The 17,951-nt window shown below is 33.0% G+C and overlaps 1 protein-coding gene and 1 non-coding gene across 4 annotated transcripts in view; both read left to right on the top strand.

Moving 5' to 3' along the window:
- ACAP2 (ArfGAP with coiled-coil, ankyrin repeat and PH domains 2) overlaps positions 1-17,951 on the top strand; it is a 140,201-nt gene that overhangs the window by 90,774 nt on the left and 31,476 nt on the right. For 2 of the 3 annotated variants that reach the window (XM_040621408.1, XM_040621410.1), the window contains 4 exons: positions 3,641-3,715; positions 5,411-5,422; positions 9,111-9,223; positions 17,262-17,313. In XM_040621408.1, coding sequence (XP_040477342.1) covers positions 3,641-3,715; positions 5,411-5,422; positions 9,111-9,223; positions 17,262-17,313 — 252 coding nt within the window. The remainder of the gene's footprint in view (positions 1-3,640; positions 3,716-5,410; positions 5,423-9,110; positions 9,224-17,261; positions 17,314-17,951) is intronic. The other variant, XM_040621409.1, reaches the window with a different exon arrangement.
- Positions 4,584-4,743, top strand: LOC121100561. The gene has a single exon (XR_005832318.1). It is a non-coding gene; the product is annotated as a U1 spliceosomal RNA (small nuclear RNA).

Genomic DNA, 17,951 nt, shown 5'->3' on the forward strand with positions numbered 1-17,951 from the left:
TACCTTTTGGCCATCTATCTGTCGTCTTTGGAGAAATGTCTCTTCAGATCCTCTGCTCGTTTTTAAAACAAAGTGTTTGGTTTTTCTTGCTAGTGAGTTGTATGAGTTCTTTATATATCTTGGACATTTATATCTGATACATGATTTGCAAATATTTTCTGCTATTTGGTAGGTTGCCTTTTCATCTTGTTGATCGTTTCCTTTACAGAAGCATTTTGGTTTGATTTAGTCCCACTTGTTTATTTTTGCTTTTACTTTTAAAGAAATTTAGCATATTGGGAAATGTGACATTTCATTTATTTAATGAAGAAGTTTGATGCTGCAGAAGATTTATGTATGGGTTAAATGTGTAACCAAAAGGAAGATTGAAGTTAAAAATACGTTATAGACAGTATATGAGGATGTTGAAAGGAAAACTTAAAAACAAAGTGTCTGTTTTACAGTATACATAGCTGAATTTAGTTTTTCATTTCTTACATTTGGATCATTGAAAAATCCTACTGATTTTTCATTTGAGTTACACTCTTTTTTTATTTTCCAAAAAATGTATATTTTGCTATTTTGAATAATAAAATTTTAGAATCTTAAGATTATGGAACTTTTGGGAACTTTTTTATTTTATACATATATATGCACATGCATGAATTATACATATGTCACAGTATTATATAGAAATTTTATTATATTCAAATTATTTTTGATAATTGAGCAAAACTTTGCATTAGATTTGTTTTGGGACATTCTTTTTTGTTGATTGGTGAGCTTTCTGAATTTAATAGTATCAATTTTTAGGTGATTTTTTTTCCCCATATAGGTTCATATTACCTTTTGAGGACAGGGGATTAAGGATGAAAAATAGAGTTTAGGGAAATGAGGAAAAAGGTAAGAGTGTAATGAGAATTGCGTTCATTGACCAAAAGTAAATATGGTGCATACACGTGTGTGTGTGTGTGTGTGTGTGTGTGTGTGTGTGTGTGTTGGGATGATGTGCAGGGCATATGCCATGAGTTGCAGAGATACTGTTCCCTGACTCTGTAGAACTTAACCTATTGGAGGAAAGCAACAAGTCACCAGACTATTACTGTCTGTGCTTAGTGTCCCATCTGGGTATATAAATTGAGAACTCACTCGTTTGCATACAATAGATAGAAACCTTAAAACAGTAGTAGCTTCAACAAGATGGAATTTTATTTCCCTGTGTAAAGTCAGAGGCCCGGTTTGGTGGTCATTTGGTTTGCAGGGATGCAGGCTTATTATACTTTTTTATTCTACCTCATGGTTCAAAATGGCTGATCAAGCTTTAGTCACCATACCCACATTCTAGCTAACAGGAAAGAGGAAAGTAGAAAGAAAGATGCATTCTCTTTATGGATGTCTCCTGGAAATTGTAGAGTCACTTATGTGTACATCCCAATGTCACACTGGCTGCAAGGAAAGCTGGGAGATAAAAACTTGCCAGATGATCATGTGACCTACTAGAATTTGGGGGTTGTTTTGTTAAGAAAGAAGAAGAGAATGGATATTGGGGGGTAGCTGGCTGTCTCTACCACATAGCAGAGGATCAAAGAGTTATAGGAACATACAGATGGAACCCGTAACCCAGACTTGGGAGGAAGGCAAGACCTTCCTAGGCTCCAGGCACTCCCCACATTCTGTCAAGCATTATGTTGCACCCTCATCTTACATTAAATATAATTTGTAAACAAATGAGTTGGATTGCAGTTGAGTAGTTTAAATAATTGTATACTTCAGACATTTATTAATTTTGGTTTGCAGTTTTCCCCTCTCAGTTGTCACATAACTTTTCAGGTCCTTGAAAAGCATCTAAGCTCTGGTGCCTAGTGGAAAATATAGCCTGGTTGGAGGTGGCCAGTTTGGATATTCTTTCAATAATTCAGTTATGAGATAATTGGATTTGGAACTAGGAACATGGCAGTAGGGATAGAAACAATTAGACTTGAGGGATATTTAAGATATAGCCAATTTGAAGGTAGAGGGACATGATGAGTTGAGGTTTTAATGTGTTAAATTTTGATGATAGGAATTCTAGTGGATGTATCTGGAGCTCACAAAAAAAAAAAAAAAGAAAAATACTAGGTTAAAGGAGTCAGTAACATATAATTACTAATTGTAACCACGAGAGTGGGTGAATTGACTCAAGGAGAGTTAATAGGTATCCCAAAATTCATTTTTGTGTTTCAAAAGCTGTTTTTGAAAAATATGAGCACTGAAACAGTATGCTTAAAGATTTTGATTTTGTAAGTTAAGGTCAAGGGCCACTAGTATAGAGTAAAAAGAGAATCTGGCTTCAAACAGGGCCCTAAGAATGACATATTTTCAAGAGATGGTTAGGTATGAGGATCTCCATTAAAACATAGATGAGAGAAGAGGTGGAAAACTGGGAGGTGATGGTAGCACAGGCCAAGGAAAGAGTGTCTCAAAAAGGAGAGGGTAGTTATCAGTACAAATATTGGAAAGGTCCAGTAAACCTAGGACTGAGAACGACCTATTGGGTTTAGCAGCAAGAAGATTATTTGTTACCTTTGTGAGAGTAGAGGGTCTGAGTGGCAGAAGCTAAACCACAATGGGTAGATGAATATGAAATAGACAAGAACAGGAAAGTGAATAAAGGACCAAATGGTTTTTTTACTAAGGCTTTTTAAAATTTTGTTTTGTAAAGGATAGCAATGAAAACATTTGTTCATTTAATATTTTATCTTTCTCCTTATTCCTATTGATGTTTACATTTTTATTTTTTTCATTTATCCCACATTAATCAGTTAGAGGTGTGGAGGTTCAAAGATGAAATGACATACATCACAGTCTAGAAGAGTAGACTCACATAATTTATAACCCGATTGTTTGTTATTTCAGCAAAGAGTAGTTCAAGAAGCCAGGGCATTTGTCATAATACTGGAAAATCATCTTTTCTGATGGAAAGAACAAGAAAGAAATGAGATTTATGATTTCATAAGTTTTTTGAGCTTTTAAAGCAGAACCTTAAACAATGTCAACTTTATACCCTGGCCTTATGAATAATTACTATTTTATTATTTTAAAAAATTTTTATTATTTAGCTGTCTCTCTTACCTGGTGAGTTTTTGTTTTTGTTTGTTTTTTGCCTTTTAGATTTGATTATAACGTTAAGAAGCCAACTTGAAAACATGAAGCATTTTGAGTGATTGGAAGTGTCTGTTCTGTTGAACTTACGAGAGCTGGCCCCATACTAGTGTAGCTGCTACTTTTTGCTGTTTGGGGAAAAAGTCACCAGGGTATCTTCTTTCTGTCTGATTCTGACTACTGGAATTGCAGGAGTCAACAGGCAACTTAAGTTAGAGTTCTCTTCCTTATTCCAGGAGTTAATTTTATCACTGTTGTGCCCTTGACAAGGCCTCCTGTCATGTTTGCTTGGCACCACAGCTGTTCTTAGAAATGTTTTTCCTGGAGGAGTTATAGACCTTCTTAAAAAGGATTTGATACTAGACAAAAAAGAGCTTCCATTTTAAAGTTGTAGCCAAAATGCCTTTTTAAGTAAACTTAAATTGGCTGACTTATTGAGACTATGTTTTTAAAAAATGATTATACCTTTTTTTCTTTAATTTTTAAGTCTGCCTAATTTTCTCCTTTTCCCCCTTTATAGCTGGATCGACTGGTTGTGGATGCAGCAAAGGAGAAAAGAGAGATGGAGCAAAAACATTCCACCATTCAACAAAAGGTACTTGACAAGAAAAGTTAAGAGAGAATAAGTCCCATTTTATACAATTGTTCGGTTATTGGTTTCAGCAAGATGCCATTGTGTTGGAACAAATCCTTTAAGTTGCTGTAGTAATTGAATTGGGTAAATTCCTCCTTTTTTGTGAAAAGTAAAGTATTTTTTAGATGATCAGGCAGTATTTGAAAGCCACGTTTTTGAACGACTTTGCAAAAACATCAATTTCGAAGGTTCTTTTTTCTTTAAAGATTATTTATTCATTTATTTGAGAGAGAGCATGAGCAGGGGGAGAGGGAGAAGCAGACTCCCTGCTGAGCAGGGCTCCATCCCAGGACTCCGAGATCATGACCTGAGCTGAAGGCAGACACTTAACCAATTGAGCCACCCAAGTGCCCCAATCTCGTAGGATCTTAACTAATTACAAAATGGCCCTTAGAATTTAAACTGCTATTTACAGTTTCAGTTAGGATATCACCAATCCCTGTAAAGCATGTGAGTGAGAGGAGGTAGTGTGTGGGGTGGGGGGTAAGTAGGGGGTGGTAGAGAACATCTTTGCATCAGTGTGTGTGTTTGGTATTGTGGACTTAACACCTATAGTTACTCTAAGGCAGCCCTTGCTCTCTGTACATTTCTTGTTAATTTGCCTAAGCTTAGCTAAACTATTTGAAAAATATATTTTTAAAATGAAAATTTAAATATGACACATTTTTATTTTTGTGTGTAGAGAGCTTTGAATACAAATAACTTGGAACTGAACCTAACAGTATTTTGTCTTACATAGTCAGTGATATTTTTGTGTGGTAATCTGAAAATAAAAGGAGAGAATTGGAGGTTGAATCTAATAATACAAGTATGTGACAAGACGCCTTTCGTACTTACCTGGCAGGGGAGATAGGATCACAAAAGTGGTTTTCCCAGGGTGAGGCTTATCCATTGACTCCAAATGTGCTGACCCTTGGAATTTCCCCAGATGTGGGAAATCTGACTGCATAATTTGTGGTGGGGGGGGCTCTTATTCGTGTGTTCCCCTAAAAAAAAAAAAAAGATGCCTTTTAGCATTGCTTTAAGAAATCTGTTCCTGTGGTATTGACCAGTCAGATCAACTTTTGTTATGGTTTATTTAGAATTTAAAATACCAGTGAACTAGATCTGACATAAAAGATCTCAGTAGAAAAAAATTAAAGTGAAGTCAGTAATACAAGTAAGGAAAATTTTATTGGTGATGGGTTATTAATATTCAAAGAGAAACATTATTTATAAAGGTAAAGATTTTCTACCAGATCATCTTTAACTTAGTTACTTCCAGTTATAGCTAGGTAAGACTAACTCCCTGTTTTGTTTTGTTTAAGGTTAGATTCACTTTTGGTTGGGTAACTTGTATTAATGACATTACCATGGAGAGATTGTTAAAAATTGGGGCCAGTCATTTCTAATTAAAATGAGAGATCATGATATTCATAGAAACGTGGTGACTATTTGCTTAAATTGAATTATTTAATGAATATTATGTATCTTTTAATATCGTTCCCTGTTGTATACACAGTTCAGTGTTGTCCTGAAGGTCCAAAAGTAGTAGATTATTAAATCTAAGATTAATTTACTTGGTTTTAAATAATAGTCAATTACTGCTGTACTTTAAAGAAAGTAATGCTATTTTTGCTTTTTTTTTTTTTTTTTGCCCTTAAATGCTGACACAAGGCTGCATTACAGGTAAAAAAAGAGAAAAAAAAAGAAAACGATTCAGTCACATAAAAATTAAGGGAAAGTGTGTCTAATGCACCTAATGTAATTATTTACATTTTTCAAGAATTGAACTTGATCAGTTAAAGAAACAATGATACTATGCACATTCATGTACATGCCTTTTGGATATGTGTACATATTCCTGATAGATTTATGCCTAGGAGTAAAACTGCTGGTTCCGAGGGTATATATATGTTCAGTGTTAGTAGATAATGCTAAATTACTTTTCAAAATGATATTACCATTCCTGACGGGTAGCACTGTGTGTAAGTTCTCAGTGCTCTTTGCCACCCCACAGTATTGTGAGAGTTTTTAATTTTCGCTGATTTTGGTGGCATCTCATTATGGTTTTAATTTATGCTTTAGTTACTAATGAACTCAGGTACCTTCCCCTGTGTCTATTGGTCATTTGGATAATTCTGTTTGTGAAATATCTGTTAGTTTTTCTTCCATTTTTCCATCAGGTTGCCTAACTGTTCATCAGATTCTTCATATCATCTGCATATAAACCTTTTTGGGGGGATATATGTGTTTTTAATTTTCACATAGTTTTGTTTTTGTTTTTTTAATGTCTTTTATGTTTGATACTGTTTGTGTCTTGTTTAATAAGTCCTTCTTATCCCAAGATCATGAAGCTGTATCTCCTGTATAATCTTCTAAGTTTTTATAGATTTGCCTTTTATGTTTAGACCTTAAATCCATCTGTAATTGGGTGATTGTGTATGGTGTGAGGTAGAGATCCAGTTTTCTTGTATTCTTATACTGTATCTAGATGATCCAGAATCAGTTACTAAAAAATGTGTTCTTTCCCTACTACTCTGTTATATCCTCTGATTTCCATCAGTGCTTGCATACATGTGAAGTCTGTTTCAGGCTTTCAATTCTTTTCAGTTGGTCTTTTTGTCTTAATTGTGCCAATACTATGCTGCTTTAATTATTTTAGCTTTATAGTATATCTTGATATCTGACAAAGCAAAGCCTCTTACGTTCTCTGCTTCAAAAGTGAATTGCCTAAATTTTGCATTCTTATAGGAGTAGCTTTTGGGATTTTGATTGATTTCATTGGATCTATGAATCAGTATGGGGAAGAATTGATATCTTTATTTTACAATGTCTTCTAATCTGTGAGCTTGAAATATTTAAGTTTTTAAAACCTTTAATGTCCTTTATAAGCTTGATATTTTCTTCTACATCTTTTGTTAAATTTATGCCTTGATACTTAATATTGCAAATGTTATTATAAATATTGGCTTTTAAAGTTTTCTTTTCTCACTGTTTACTTTTATTACATATTAGAATAAAATTGATTTTTCTGTATTGACTTTGAAGCCGGTTTTCTTGTTAAGTTCTCTTTAATGCTAATTTACCTCTGGATTCTTTTGGATATTATTTGTACAAAGTCATATCCTCTGCAAATAATAGTAGTTTCTTACTTTCCAATTCTTTTCTTTCTTCTTGTTTATTTTGTTGGCTAGGACTTCTAACATAATATTGAAGTAATAATGGTCCTTCTTGTCTTGATTGCAATTTCAGAAGGAAAAACTTCTGTTAAATTCTTTATTGGCCAATCTTAGTCTTGCCTTCTCTTCCTTGGGCCTCACACCACAGCTTCAAATTCTGATGAGGCAAATGCCCTTAAGGTGAAATCTGGCTTCCTTGATCTGCTTACCTCTTCAAGCCTCCTACTTGCACTTAATCTTTTGCCTTTGAGTATTCCTTCCTAATTTGTCAGCTCATCAATATATTTAAATTATATATTTTATACAGTGTTATTACTTTCATTATAAAATCCTATAATCTGTCACATTTTAAGTACTGTATAATATTAATTGATATTAATAGTAAATAAGTTGAAGACTTAACCTATCTCAGGAAATGCAGTTGAAAATTAGAAAAATACTTACAATGCACTGTACTTCAAGGAGGTTATATTTAAATGCTTTAAGTAGCATCAGGGTCATTAAAAAACTGCCAGTGTATAAATGAAACCTTTAGAATGTTGCCAAACTCAATTATATCAATTGCTGACATAATCCTGTGTGCATAATTAAATAAATTACAGCCTCAGATAAATTTCAAATGAGGAGGAGAAAAAGCAGGAGAAAGTATAACAATTTGTTTATAAATTTTATTTCATTTGATTATTTTGGATTAGCATGTTTTTTATGGTTAAATTTTAAGAGATGTCAACAGAGGTTTTGTTTTTAATAAATTTTGTTTTTCTGAATTTAGTCTGTTTCCATTTACCATCTTTGTAGACTCTTAGATTCGGAAGGCCCCTAGGTGATTCTTACTCTGCCTCCCCTTTAGGGGAAGACCCTCACATCCCAGCATTCTTGGCAGATGGTCATGTAGTTTCTGCCAAAATCTTTCTCAAGACAGAGTTTGTTATTCCCTAAAAGGATAATATTCTAACTTTGATTATTGATCCAGAAGTAATTTTGAAAGTTCTGAGACTGATTTTTAGAATTTTAAAATTGGGGATAGCAGCAGTCTAGCAGTTTTGTAAAAAAATTACTTTGTAAGTTCATCAAGAAATACTTTATATTTTTTTATTTTAATTTTTAAAAAAGATTTTATTTGAGAGAGAGAGAGAGAGTGAAAGAGAGTACAAGTTGGGGGGGAGGCCCAGAGGGAGAGGGAGAATCAGAAGCAGACTCCTTCTGAGCAGGGAGCCCAATGTGGGGCTCCATCCCAGGACACTGGGATCATGACCTGAGCTGAAGGCAGACGCTTAACCAACTGAGTTATCCAGGTGCCGCAGGATTTTTCACTTTTAAAGGATCTCAACACCCAATGTGGGGCTTGAACTCACTACCCTGAGATCAAGAGTTGCATGCTGTACCCACTGAGTCAGCCAGGCGCCCCATCAGGAAGTATTTAAAATACAAGATTACTGATTTCAAAACTTCATGAATCCTTGGAGGCAAATTGAAAGTTTGATTTGAATTCATGTGAAGACTAGAATGACTAGAATGATAGAAGAAGATTATGAGGGATTCCATAATCCTTAGAAAAAAGTGAGCTCTGCGTGCCCACTTCAAACTGTGGTTCTTCTTTGCAAAACAAAATTTTATTTTAGGAAAAAAAAAATGCCGTTATTCTATTTCTGAACTTCCCAATAGTGGAGCTATTACTTCCATCAGATTAAAAACTACCATAATAGTAATATACTTAGAGAATAGTGGTAGATTTAAGTAATCCCAATTTAAATATATCTATATTCCTTTTTAAAAAATTGTTAGCATACACATCACAGTACAATATTAGGATAAAATGAAAACATTTTAAACATAACATGCATAGTATTTAGTTGTTCCTTTTGTCTATTTGTATACAGAATATTTTGTGCCTTTAATCACTGTGTATATAATTTATACTGTTTTCTCTTTCAGAGTATATTCTAGATAATCATCTGTGGTTTAATACTGTCATTATAATAATTATTGTATAACAGACCATTGAATTGAAATACCTTAATATGTTGAAGCATTCTTCTATTATTCAACATTTAGGTCTCCTGTTTTCTTATGAATAGTGTTAATGTAACTGTTTTAATACAAAGCTTTTCTGTGGTTTGAGCTGTTTCTCTACGATAAATTTGTTGTGTAGGGGACTTAATCAAATCATATGAACTTTTTTTTATTTCATTTAGGATTTCTCCAGTGATGATTCTAAGTTAGAATATAACGTAGATGCTGCAAATGGCATTGTTATGGAAGGATATCTGTTCAAACGAGCCAGCAATGCCTTCAAAACTTGGAACAGGTAATATATTTCAAACACTAGTCTTGATCTTGCCACATTGTTTTCTGACCTTCCCTGTGATTTGGCAGTTCTTGCTTTCATAATTCTTTAAATTCACAGTCTATAGGAACTTTCTTGAACCCAGTCCATTGAAGATAAGTTGCCCTTCTAGGAAAGGAGATCCTAAGAAGCAAGTGAAAAATGAGAGTGCTAATTCTAAACTGTAAAGTTTAAACAAAGTATAAACCAGGAAGCAAGAATTTTTTTCTCCTTTGGGTTCCTTCTCTGTATGATGTTTATGTACATTTTAATTTAGTGTTTGCTAGTGAATTTTTAAGCGAGGTGATCATGTTCTTTTGATCTTTGCAATAACTTTAACCAGAACTTTTAGGAAATGAGATTGATTTTGTATGTCAAGTGTGTGTGGCAGTTGGTGTTCCTTTATTCTACACTTGATGGCTATCATAATGTTGCTTTTTGTTGTTGTTAAACTGATTTTTATAAAATATTAAACACATAAATGTCTGTTATATAAATATATAAAATATTTTATTATATTTTCCTATGTATAATAAAGTGAAATAATTTCAGACATTAAATCATAAAAAAAAAAAAGATTGTGTTGACTCAGGATCATCCTTCCAAATAGTAGTGATTGTCTTTTATTCAAGGATGCCTCTGTTTTTGCAAAATAACCAAAAAAGTAGTAGTCAGAATTGTAATAATTGAGAGTAGCATTGGGTTCTGGGGAATTAATTTACATTTTTGGTTGAATGTGTATGTTTTATTTGCTCTTGAACAGGACATGAATTCACTTAGAGAAGATTGTTTTCTTTTTTAAAAAAATGAACATTAGCAAAATAAATAGAATTTTCTTGGTAAATTAAATTTAGTATACATTTTTATTAATTTAAATGGAAACTTATGCTTGAGTATTTAATGTATTAAAATGGATCCCTAGTGCACTTATTTTGATTTCTTGGTGATGAGGTTATTTGGAGAAAGCATTTCTTGGTATTTTCAAATGTCAGTGATTTATTGAGCATTTTCCTAGCATTTGATATTGCTAGATATTTAAATCTGTGAGGTGTTTTTTATTTGAAATAATTTTTCTTTACCTGAGGATGAATATAAATTGGAAAGTGATTATATTTGATATTAAGCTTCTTTGAATTATGTAGAACTTCTAAAATAATGTATGAATACAGAAGGACCAACCAACATGGTCTGGGTAGAAATAGTGTCTTTAACTATTGTAAAGTGAAAACGAAAAATTAAAATTCTGTTTTCTAAGCTGTTTAAATAAAGACAATAATCTTTTAAGTTTTTCCTGGCAAATTTCCGTAGCCAGAATAGGAAATTAAAATAAAAAAAATAGTGTGTCACATTTTTATAATAAATAAAGATTTCTCAACCAGTACAGTTTCATGGGGGTAATGTTAGAATTGAATTTTAACCTTCAGATTTCAAAACAACCTACTTAAAGTTTAACACAGTGAAAATACAATAAATCCATAGAAAGTATACCATTATGTTAAGAAGAAGTGAAATGACCTTCCATGGACTACTCCAATGAGAAATGATCTCAGACTTCAAAACGAAGCACAGTAAGTGTTAGTGGAAAATTGCATTGCCATTTAGGGCAATAGGAGAAAATAAATTCTGATTTAAGCATGGACCTTTCATTTTTTATTATTTGTTTCATGAATTCTATTAATTGGCATAGATAATAAAATGTAACTAAAAGCAAGTAGGGAATAATGATTAAATTCTCAGTTATAGACATGTTACCTTCCTTTTTTTTTTTTAAGATTTTATTTATTTATTTGACAGAGATAGAGACAGCCAGCAAGAGAGGGAACACAAGCGGGGGGAGTGGGAGAGGAAGAAGCAGGCTCACAGCAGAAGAGCCTGATGTGGGGCTCGATCCCATCACGCCGGGATCACGCCCTGAGCCGAAGGCAGACGCCCAACCGCTGTGCCACCCAGGCGCCCCGTCCTTCCTTTTTTTTTTTTTTTTTTTTAAAGATTTTATTTATTTGTTTGACACAGAGAAGGAGAGAGAGAGAGAGGGATCGAGTTCACACAAGCAGGGGGTGAAACATAGGGAGAGCGAGAAGCAGGCTCTCTGCTGAGCAGGGAGCCCGATGTGGGGCTCGATCCCAGGACCCTGGGATTGTGACCTGAGCTGAAGACAGACGCTTAACTGACTGAGCCACCCAGGCGCCCCTGTTACTTTCCATTTGTAAAGTGGAAAAGACAATGTCTTTGGAAATGAGGCTGCTTTTTAAAGGAGATGCCATCTAATTGTAGTAGGATGACAGTTATTGATTAGAATCATGGATCGTATTTCAACACCCTAATTTTTAATAAAAGAAATGGAGGTGCAGAGAGATGTTGCTTTTTGAAGGTCACACAGCTGGTCTGTGACAAGACCAAGGCCTAAAACCTGTCATATATATATATTTTTTAACTTGCTATGGAAATTCCATATAAATTTGTGTTTTGATACAACATAATATGTCAAATATTTTAAAAATAGCTTAAGAATTATTAAACTTCCTAGTCTATTTACATTATTAGGAAAATTATGGATAGCAGATTGTTTCATTTTCATATGTCTTTAAAAAGAGTGTTTTCATGAAAACACCAGTAAAAAGCAGGCTTCTAAGGAATATAGCATATAAACATTTTCACAGAAAACAAAAGTCAAAACCTTATACAAAAGTTTTAGATATTTTCTAGGTTATGGGTCAGTGACAGTGAAAGGGAGATGAAAAATCTATTAGATGTTATTCAGAATTTTTTTCTGCTTTTCAATTTAAAAATTTGGAATGTATCTTAAATTTCTTATATGAAGTTTATACAATCTAATCTCAGGAAATACTTGCAGATACCTTCCCTTTACCTGTATATGACTGTAGAATCTGCCCTCCTTCTCTAATTAGTTCTCTATCCAGCTTGATTTCATGTATTCGATTAGACTTCAAATAAAAGACTATGTTTGTGATATTTGTATCTCAATTTTAAAAATCTGGGATTCCAGCTTTTCAAGCATAAAGATTTTTCTGCCTACTGTTCAAGTATCTTCTTTAGATTGTCCGTAGATTAGTTTTAGGGAACACTTTTTCTTGTAGTCACTATAAGGTACCAATCATATGATGACAAATTTGCCATTATCTATAGTTTTATGGAATAGTGGCATGTAATATTTTCAAAGCCAACATTTATTTGTTTGTTTTTATTTCAATTCCAATTAACATGCAGTGTAGTATTAGTTTAAGGCGTAGAATTTAGTGACACTACACTTACATACGACACCTGGGGCTCATCACAAGTGCTCTCCTTAATCCCCATCACACATTTAAGCCAACTTTTAAAAAAGACTTACTTCCTGAGGGAAATGTGAATTCGACTAGGAATTCCCAGGTAGTTTTAAAACCTTTCCCTGTGCTTCATAAAATCTAAGCATCATTCTCTAATTTGAAATTTAACGGAAGAGATAATATTTTGTGATTGAAAGAGTGTAAGGACTGAGACACTTTATGTCTTGTGTGAATTGTTGAATTTGTCTTTCGGTTTCAGATTTCTAGTTTGTAGTGTCTCAGAATTTTTATATGTCTATAATACATATTTTTTCTGAAAACATGTGAGATCTACCAAAATTATCTTTCCTTATCAGGCCATTTTCTCAATGTGTCAACTTCACCTTAGGCTCAAATCAATGCCAGATGGATTATTCGTATCTATATATCTCTTTTGCTTTTTATGATAAATTCAGAAAAGATGAATGAACAAGGAAAATAATTAAATACTAAGATTATTAGTAATAAGCTGGTAAAATGAATAAAGAAACTGAATTATTACATGCTACGGTCAGTCTGTTGAACTAGAAAATATAACTAAAAGCATTAGATGTATTATACAGTTTCGTAAAGTATTATATATGCTGCTAGCACAGATACAAATTTTATTTTTATTGGCTTTTTGTTTTAAAATAAGAAGTGTATGCATAGATTAAGGATACTCTACTTATGGGTGGCCTTTGAGTGTCTGCTGTCATTGATGAAAAGGGAGAGAGCAGGTGGGAGGTAGGTTTATTTGCCTAATAATTTATAATCTTTGAAATTCTTAATTAGTGATCCTACTTTCCGTATGAAAAGTTTTCATTTGTTTCAGGTTTATGAAGATATATCCATAGTGGTTATTTCCTTACTTTTTAGGAGCGACTTATTAAGATGAGGAGAAGTACTATATTTTATAGCTATCACCATAGAGGCAGAAAAATAATAGTAGAGGTATGCCCAAGTGTGCTAAGTCCTACCAGAACTTTTTATACCGTAATAATTGAAGAAAATTTTTGAATACTTCTGAAATATTAGCATTTCAGATTCCTAAGAGTTAGACTTGTGTAAATGCATACGTGTATAAATTTGAGAAGAAAATGCAACAGATATTTTTGACTATTTGGTTAGGTTTGAGCTTAAGCTTGTTTCTTTAATTCTTGCTTTATTTTCATATCATGCTAGTCCTTTGCTTATTTTGCACATTTGCGTTTTCATTCTTTTACCACCTTTCCTTTATGTTTTAATCCTGCCCCATTTTTTCACATGACAGGAAAAAGCCCGATCATATCAGGTACCAAATGGCTTCCTTCCCCTCATTCCTGCCTTACTCCAATTCCCTCTTTGGCACGAGAAAGCTCATAATTAACCTGCATTTCAATTGGATTACTTGCAATGGATATAATGTCTCATGTTTAAATTGGGAAAAAAATATACACATTTCATTTGAGGAATGAAATTATCTTTTCATTACCAATTGCCTCAGTTTGTTTTAATTGAAAATGAAAAGAACATTTGATATATTTATAGTTACCCAAAGACATACATGAGTAATATGAATGCCTTTGTATCTTTTTTGTTTTTTTAAGGAAAATAAGCCAGTAAACACTTTTCAGAATTTTAAACAGTAACTAGGAATTAGCGCCTTTGGTAATAATCATATTAGTTTTATTGAAAATAAAAATTGTCAATTCCTAGAGCTTTTTTGTTTTAACATTTTGATCTTTTTTCTTGGGAAAAATTAAATTGAATTTGAAAGACAGTAGCATACGTGCTGAAGCTTTTAATTTTGTTTAATGTTTACCTATTTGGCACGTATATGAATATGTGCATAAATCTATCATTTTTATAGTTTTAGTGAGAAATCTTCTACGGATTTAGAAAGTTGACTTTTATATTTTATTCTTGGTTTCAAGTGCAGTTCTAGGACTAATGATTAAACATTGTAAAAGACACTCGATTTATTTTTTTTATAAATTTTTTCCTTTACCCCCCCCATGTTTTGTTATCTGAAAGCTCTCATAGGTATCAATATCAATAATATCAAATTGTTTATGAATTTAGTATTTTGGTCTAAAATCTTTATTGAGTTATTTCACTTTGGGATAGATATAAAGTGGTGTGTTATTTTTCTTAATGAGCCAAGACATTTTGCTTTTTAAAAAAGTCTTATATTTTGGCTTGGTGGTCAGTTTCTGAATTTTGTAGCATATAGTGTAGTTGTCAGCTCAGTGCTTTCTAAAGTTTGTCTTTTTTATTATTTAATTATCTTAAAAAATTGTTTTTTTTTTTTAAATATTTTTTATTTATTTATTCGACAGAGATAGAGACAGCCAGCGAGAGAGGGAACACAAGCAGGGGGAGTGGGAGAGGAAGAAGCAGGCTCATAGCGGAGGAGGCTGATGTGGGGCTCGATCCCACAACACCGGGATCACGCCCTGAGCCGAAGGCAGACGCTTAACCGCTGTGCCACCCAGGCGCCCCTAAAAAATTGTTTTTTTAAAGTTTATTTAAGTAATCTCTACACCTAATGTGGGACTTGAATTCATGACCCCAAGATGAAGAGCCGCACGCTCCTCCTGCCTCTCTGGCTCCCCTGAGCCTTTCAGGTGCCCCCGTTGAATTCTCTTTTAAAGTAGCTCCAAACTGCAGGTAGCGTGAACTTGAAATATTAAGTATCTTATTCTATACATCATAGGCTGTGAACTGTCTCATTTTTCCTTTTATTAGAAATGTTAATAATAGCTGGGATTATCCTATTTAATTTAAATTTTAAAATTATAGCAATTTAAAAATTATATTCCATTTTACCATATTAAAGTTTTGATCAATGTAAATGAGTGTACTTGGCTTTTTTTTTCTTTTTTTTAATGGCAGACGAGGGGAGACAATGTCATACAATATACAGATCCTAGTAATTGAAAATTTTTTTTCTACATGGGATACATTATGATTTTGTTCCTTAGGAAATGTTGTCAAAATTAAGATAAATTTATAGTGTCTTACTTGAGTGTACAAAAAAATGATGATTTGAGAGAGTCGCTCAGAAGCAGATAGATGGCAGGGGAACTGAGTTTCAGAAATAAATACGATCTCTAAAGTTAATAATCAGAGGAAATGCTCTCTGACAAAAAAAAGTTTTTATGTAATGTTTTGTTATTATTTTTAGAGGCTATTATCCTAAGATGCAGCAGTTCAATAAAAATTTATTTTTTAAAGACCTCAGAAGCATGAAAAGTTTACATGGTTATATGGGTGTTTTTCTGTTGTGCAGTAAAACTATAGTTTTTCATAGAATCACTATACTATAAAGCTTAAAAGTTGTTATTAGTATAGTTCACCCTACTTCACATGATTAAAAAAGAACCACTCGATTCAATATCAGAGATTGTTTCCATTGCATGTCATCCCATGTGTCAGGGCTGCACCATTTTGTTTGTTTATAGGTATTTCCTTTAACATTTCTAACTAACTACGTGTCCCAAAGCAAAGAAACCCAGAAGTTCTTCCTTTTCTAGCCTGCCTTTTGGTGATTTGCATCAGAGGCAAGTCACTTGGATTTATCTAGATGCTTATTTAACAAATCTCTTATTTTAATGGTAAAGGTGATACCTTTTTAAGTAGCGGGAAAACCTAACAGTCTGTCTAGCTTAAAAATAGAAAAGCATCTAATCATTTTCACAGCTTCAGAGAATTAATTTTTTTAAAATAGATATTCTAAATATATCTAAATAAATTTTCTAGTGCTTTGTATTAGTATCAATGAAAAGGTAGAATCTCTATCTGCTAATAGATTAATAACTAATGTTTACAATAGAAATCATCTCACATGAAACTAATTTTAAAATAATGACTCAAATAGTTTTACCTTTCATGCTTGATGAGAATTTTTGCTTCCTTTTATGAATGGCTTTTGGCTGTGTTTTTTTTGTTTTTTTTTTTGTTTTGGGTTTTTTTGGTAAATCTTTAGGTTCTTTTACTGTTTTAATAAATAAGAATTAGTAAATATGCCATACATCGCTTAGCTTTTTCTTCTAAAAAAGATTGCAGTTGTTTGTTTAATAACTTATAAGAACAAGCAGAACAGTGTAAACAGGTGCATCATTTTTAGTAATAACTTTTATTCTGCTTAGAAGTATTTTCTATTAAAGCGAGGTCAAGTGAATTGGCGATTATCTCTTGTTTGATATCAGTTCTAAAATGATTTAATTTCCTGTTTTTCTTGACAAATCAAATGCTTGCTGAATTAGCTGCAGAAAGGCTGTAGACAAAGCACCATTTATTTCAGTGTTTTGCTGTATACAAATGGATAGTCTTTTTTATAACTAAGTTTCTACTTCATAATAGAAGCAATTATTTTGGGGGAAGGATTTTTAGTTACTTTTGAGTGACCTCAAAAAACTAAATTTTTACTTTGTAACAGTTATTTGGTGATAGTGTAAAGGATAACAGCTGTTGTTAGGATATAAATTTCTGACATAAAATGAATCAAAATACAGTACTTTTATTTTCCTAGTTGGTGGTTTTAAAACTGTTAAAATTGTTCTTTACTCTCAATAGTTATCTCACTGACATCAGTCTACAAAACAAAACAATGCACTTCTCAAAGCATAATTACTATCAACTGATCTTCTAGTGCTTTCCCAGATACTTCATTTCTAACAACTGACATAAATTAATGTTTATGAAAACTTAATCTGTTTTTATTTATTTAGACGCTGGTTTTCAATACAGAACAATCAGTTGGTTTACCAGAAAAAGTTTAAGGTAGGTGTTTTTGTTAATTAAGTGAAAACCCGGTGAGTCCCCCATATCAGTTCTCTGTTCATCTTGATAAAGCACTGAAGTCTTTAAATATTCATGTATGCAAAATAATTGTTTATTAGTTTTATGTTTAGGCATGTATAAGAGGACTCAAAAGTGGAAAGTATCAACTTTTGATCCTTAAAAGCAGAGTGATTTTGAATCCTGAATTCTTAACTCCTAGTTTTGAGACAGGTGTTTCTATGTCCCAGGATTATTACTTTCATTTCTTCATTTTCTTTGACCAGCTGTGTGACAGGAACAGTACTACCATTCCATAGTACTATTTTGAGGCCGAAGGAAGGGGTGCCTTTTAGGAAGCATCACCTTATGGCCAAAGGTGATAATATGGAAATGTGAAATATGACGTTAAAATATAAGCTTGAAGTAATTTTTTTTTTTTTTTAAAGATTTTATTTATTTATTTGACAGAGATAGAGACAGCCAGCGAGAGAGGGAACACAAGCAGGGGGAGTGGGAGAGGAAGAAGCAGGCTCATAGCAGAGGAGCCTGATGTGGGGCTCGATCCCATCACACCGGGATCACGCCCTGAGCCGAAGGCAGGCGTTTAACCGCTGTGCCACCCAGGCACCCCAAGCTTG

This window comes from Ursus maritimus, unplaced genomic scaffold (assembly GCF_017311325.1).
Source record: "Ursus maritimus isolate PB19 unplaced genomic scaffold, ASM1731132v1 scaffold_4, whole genome shotgun sequence".
NCBI classification, from domain to species: domain Eukaryota; kingdom Metazoa; phylum Chordata; class Mammalia; order Carnivora; family Ursidae; genus Ursus; species Ursus maritimus.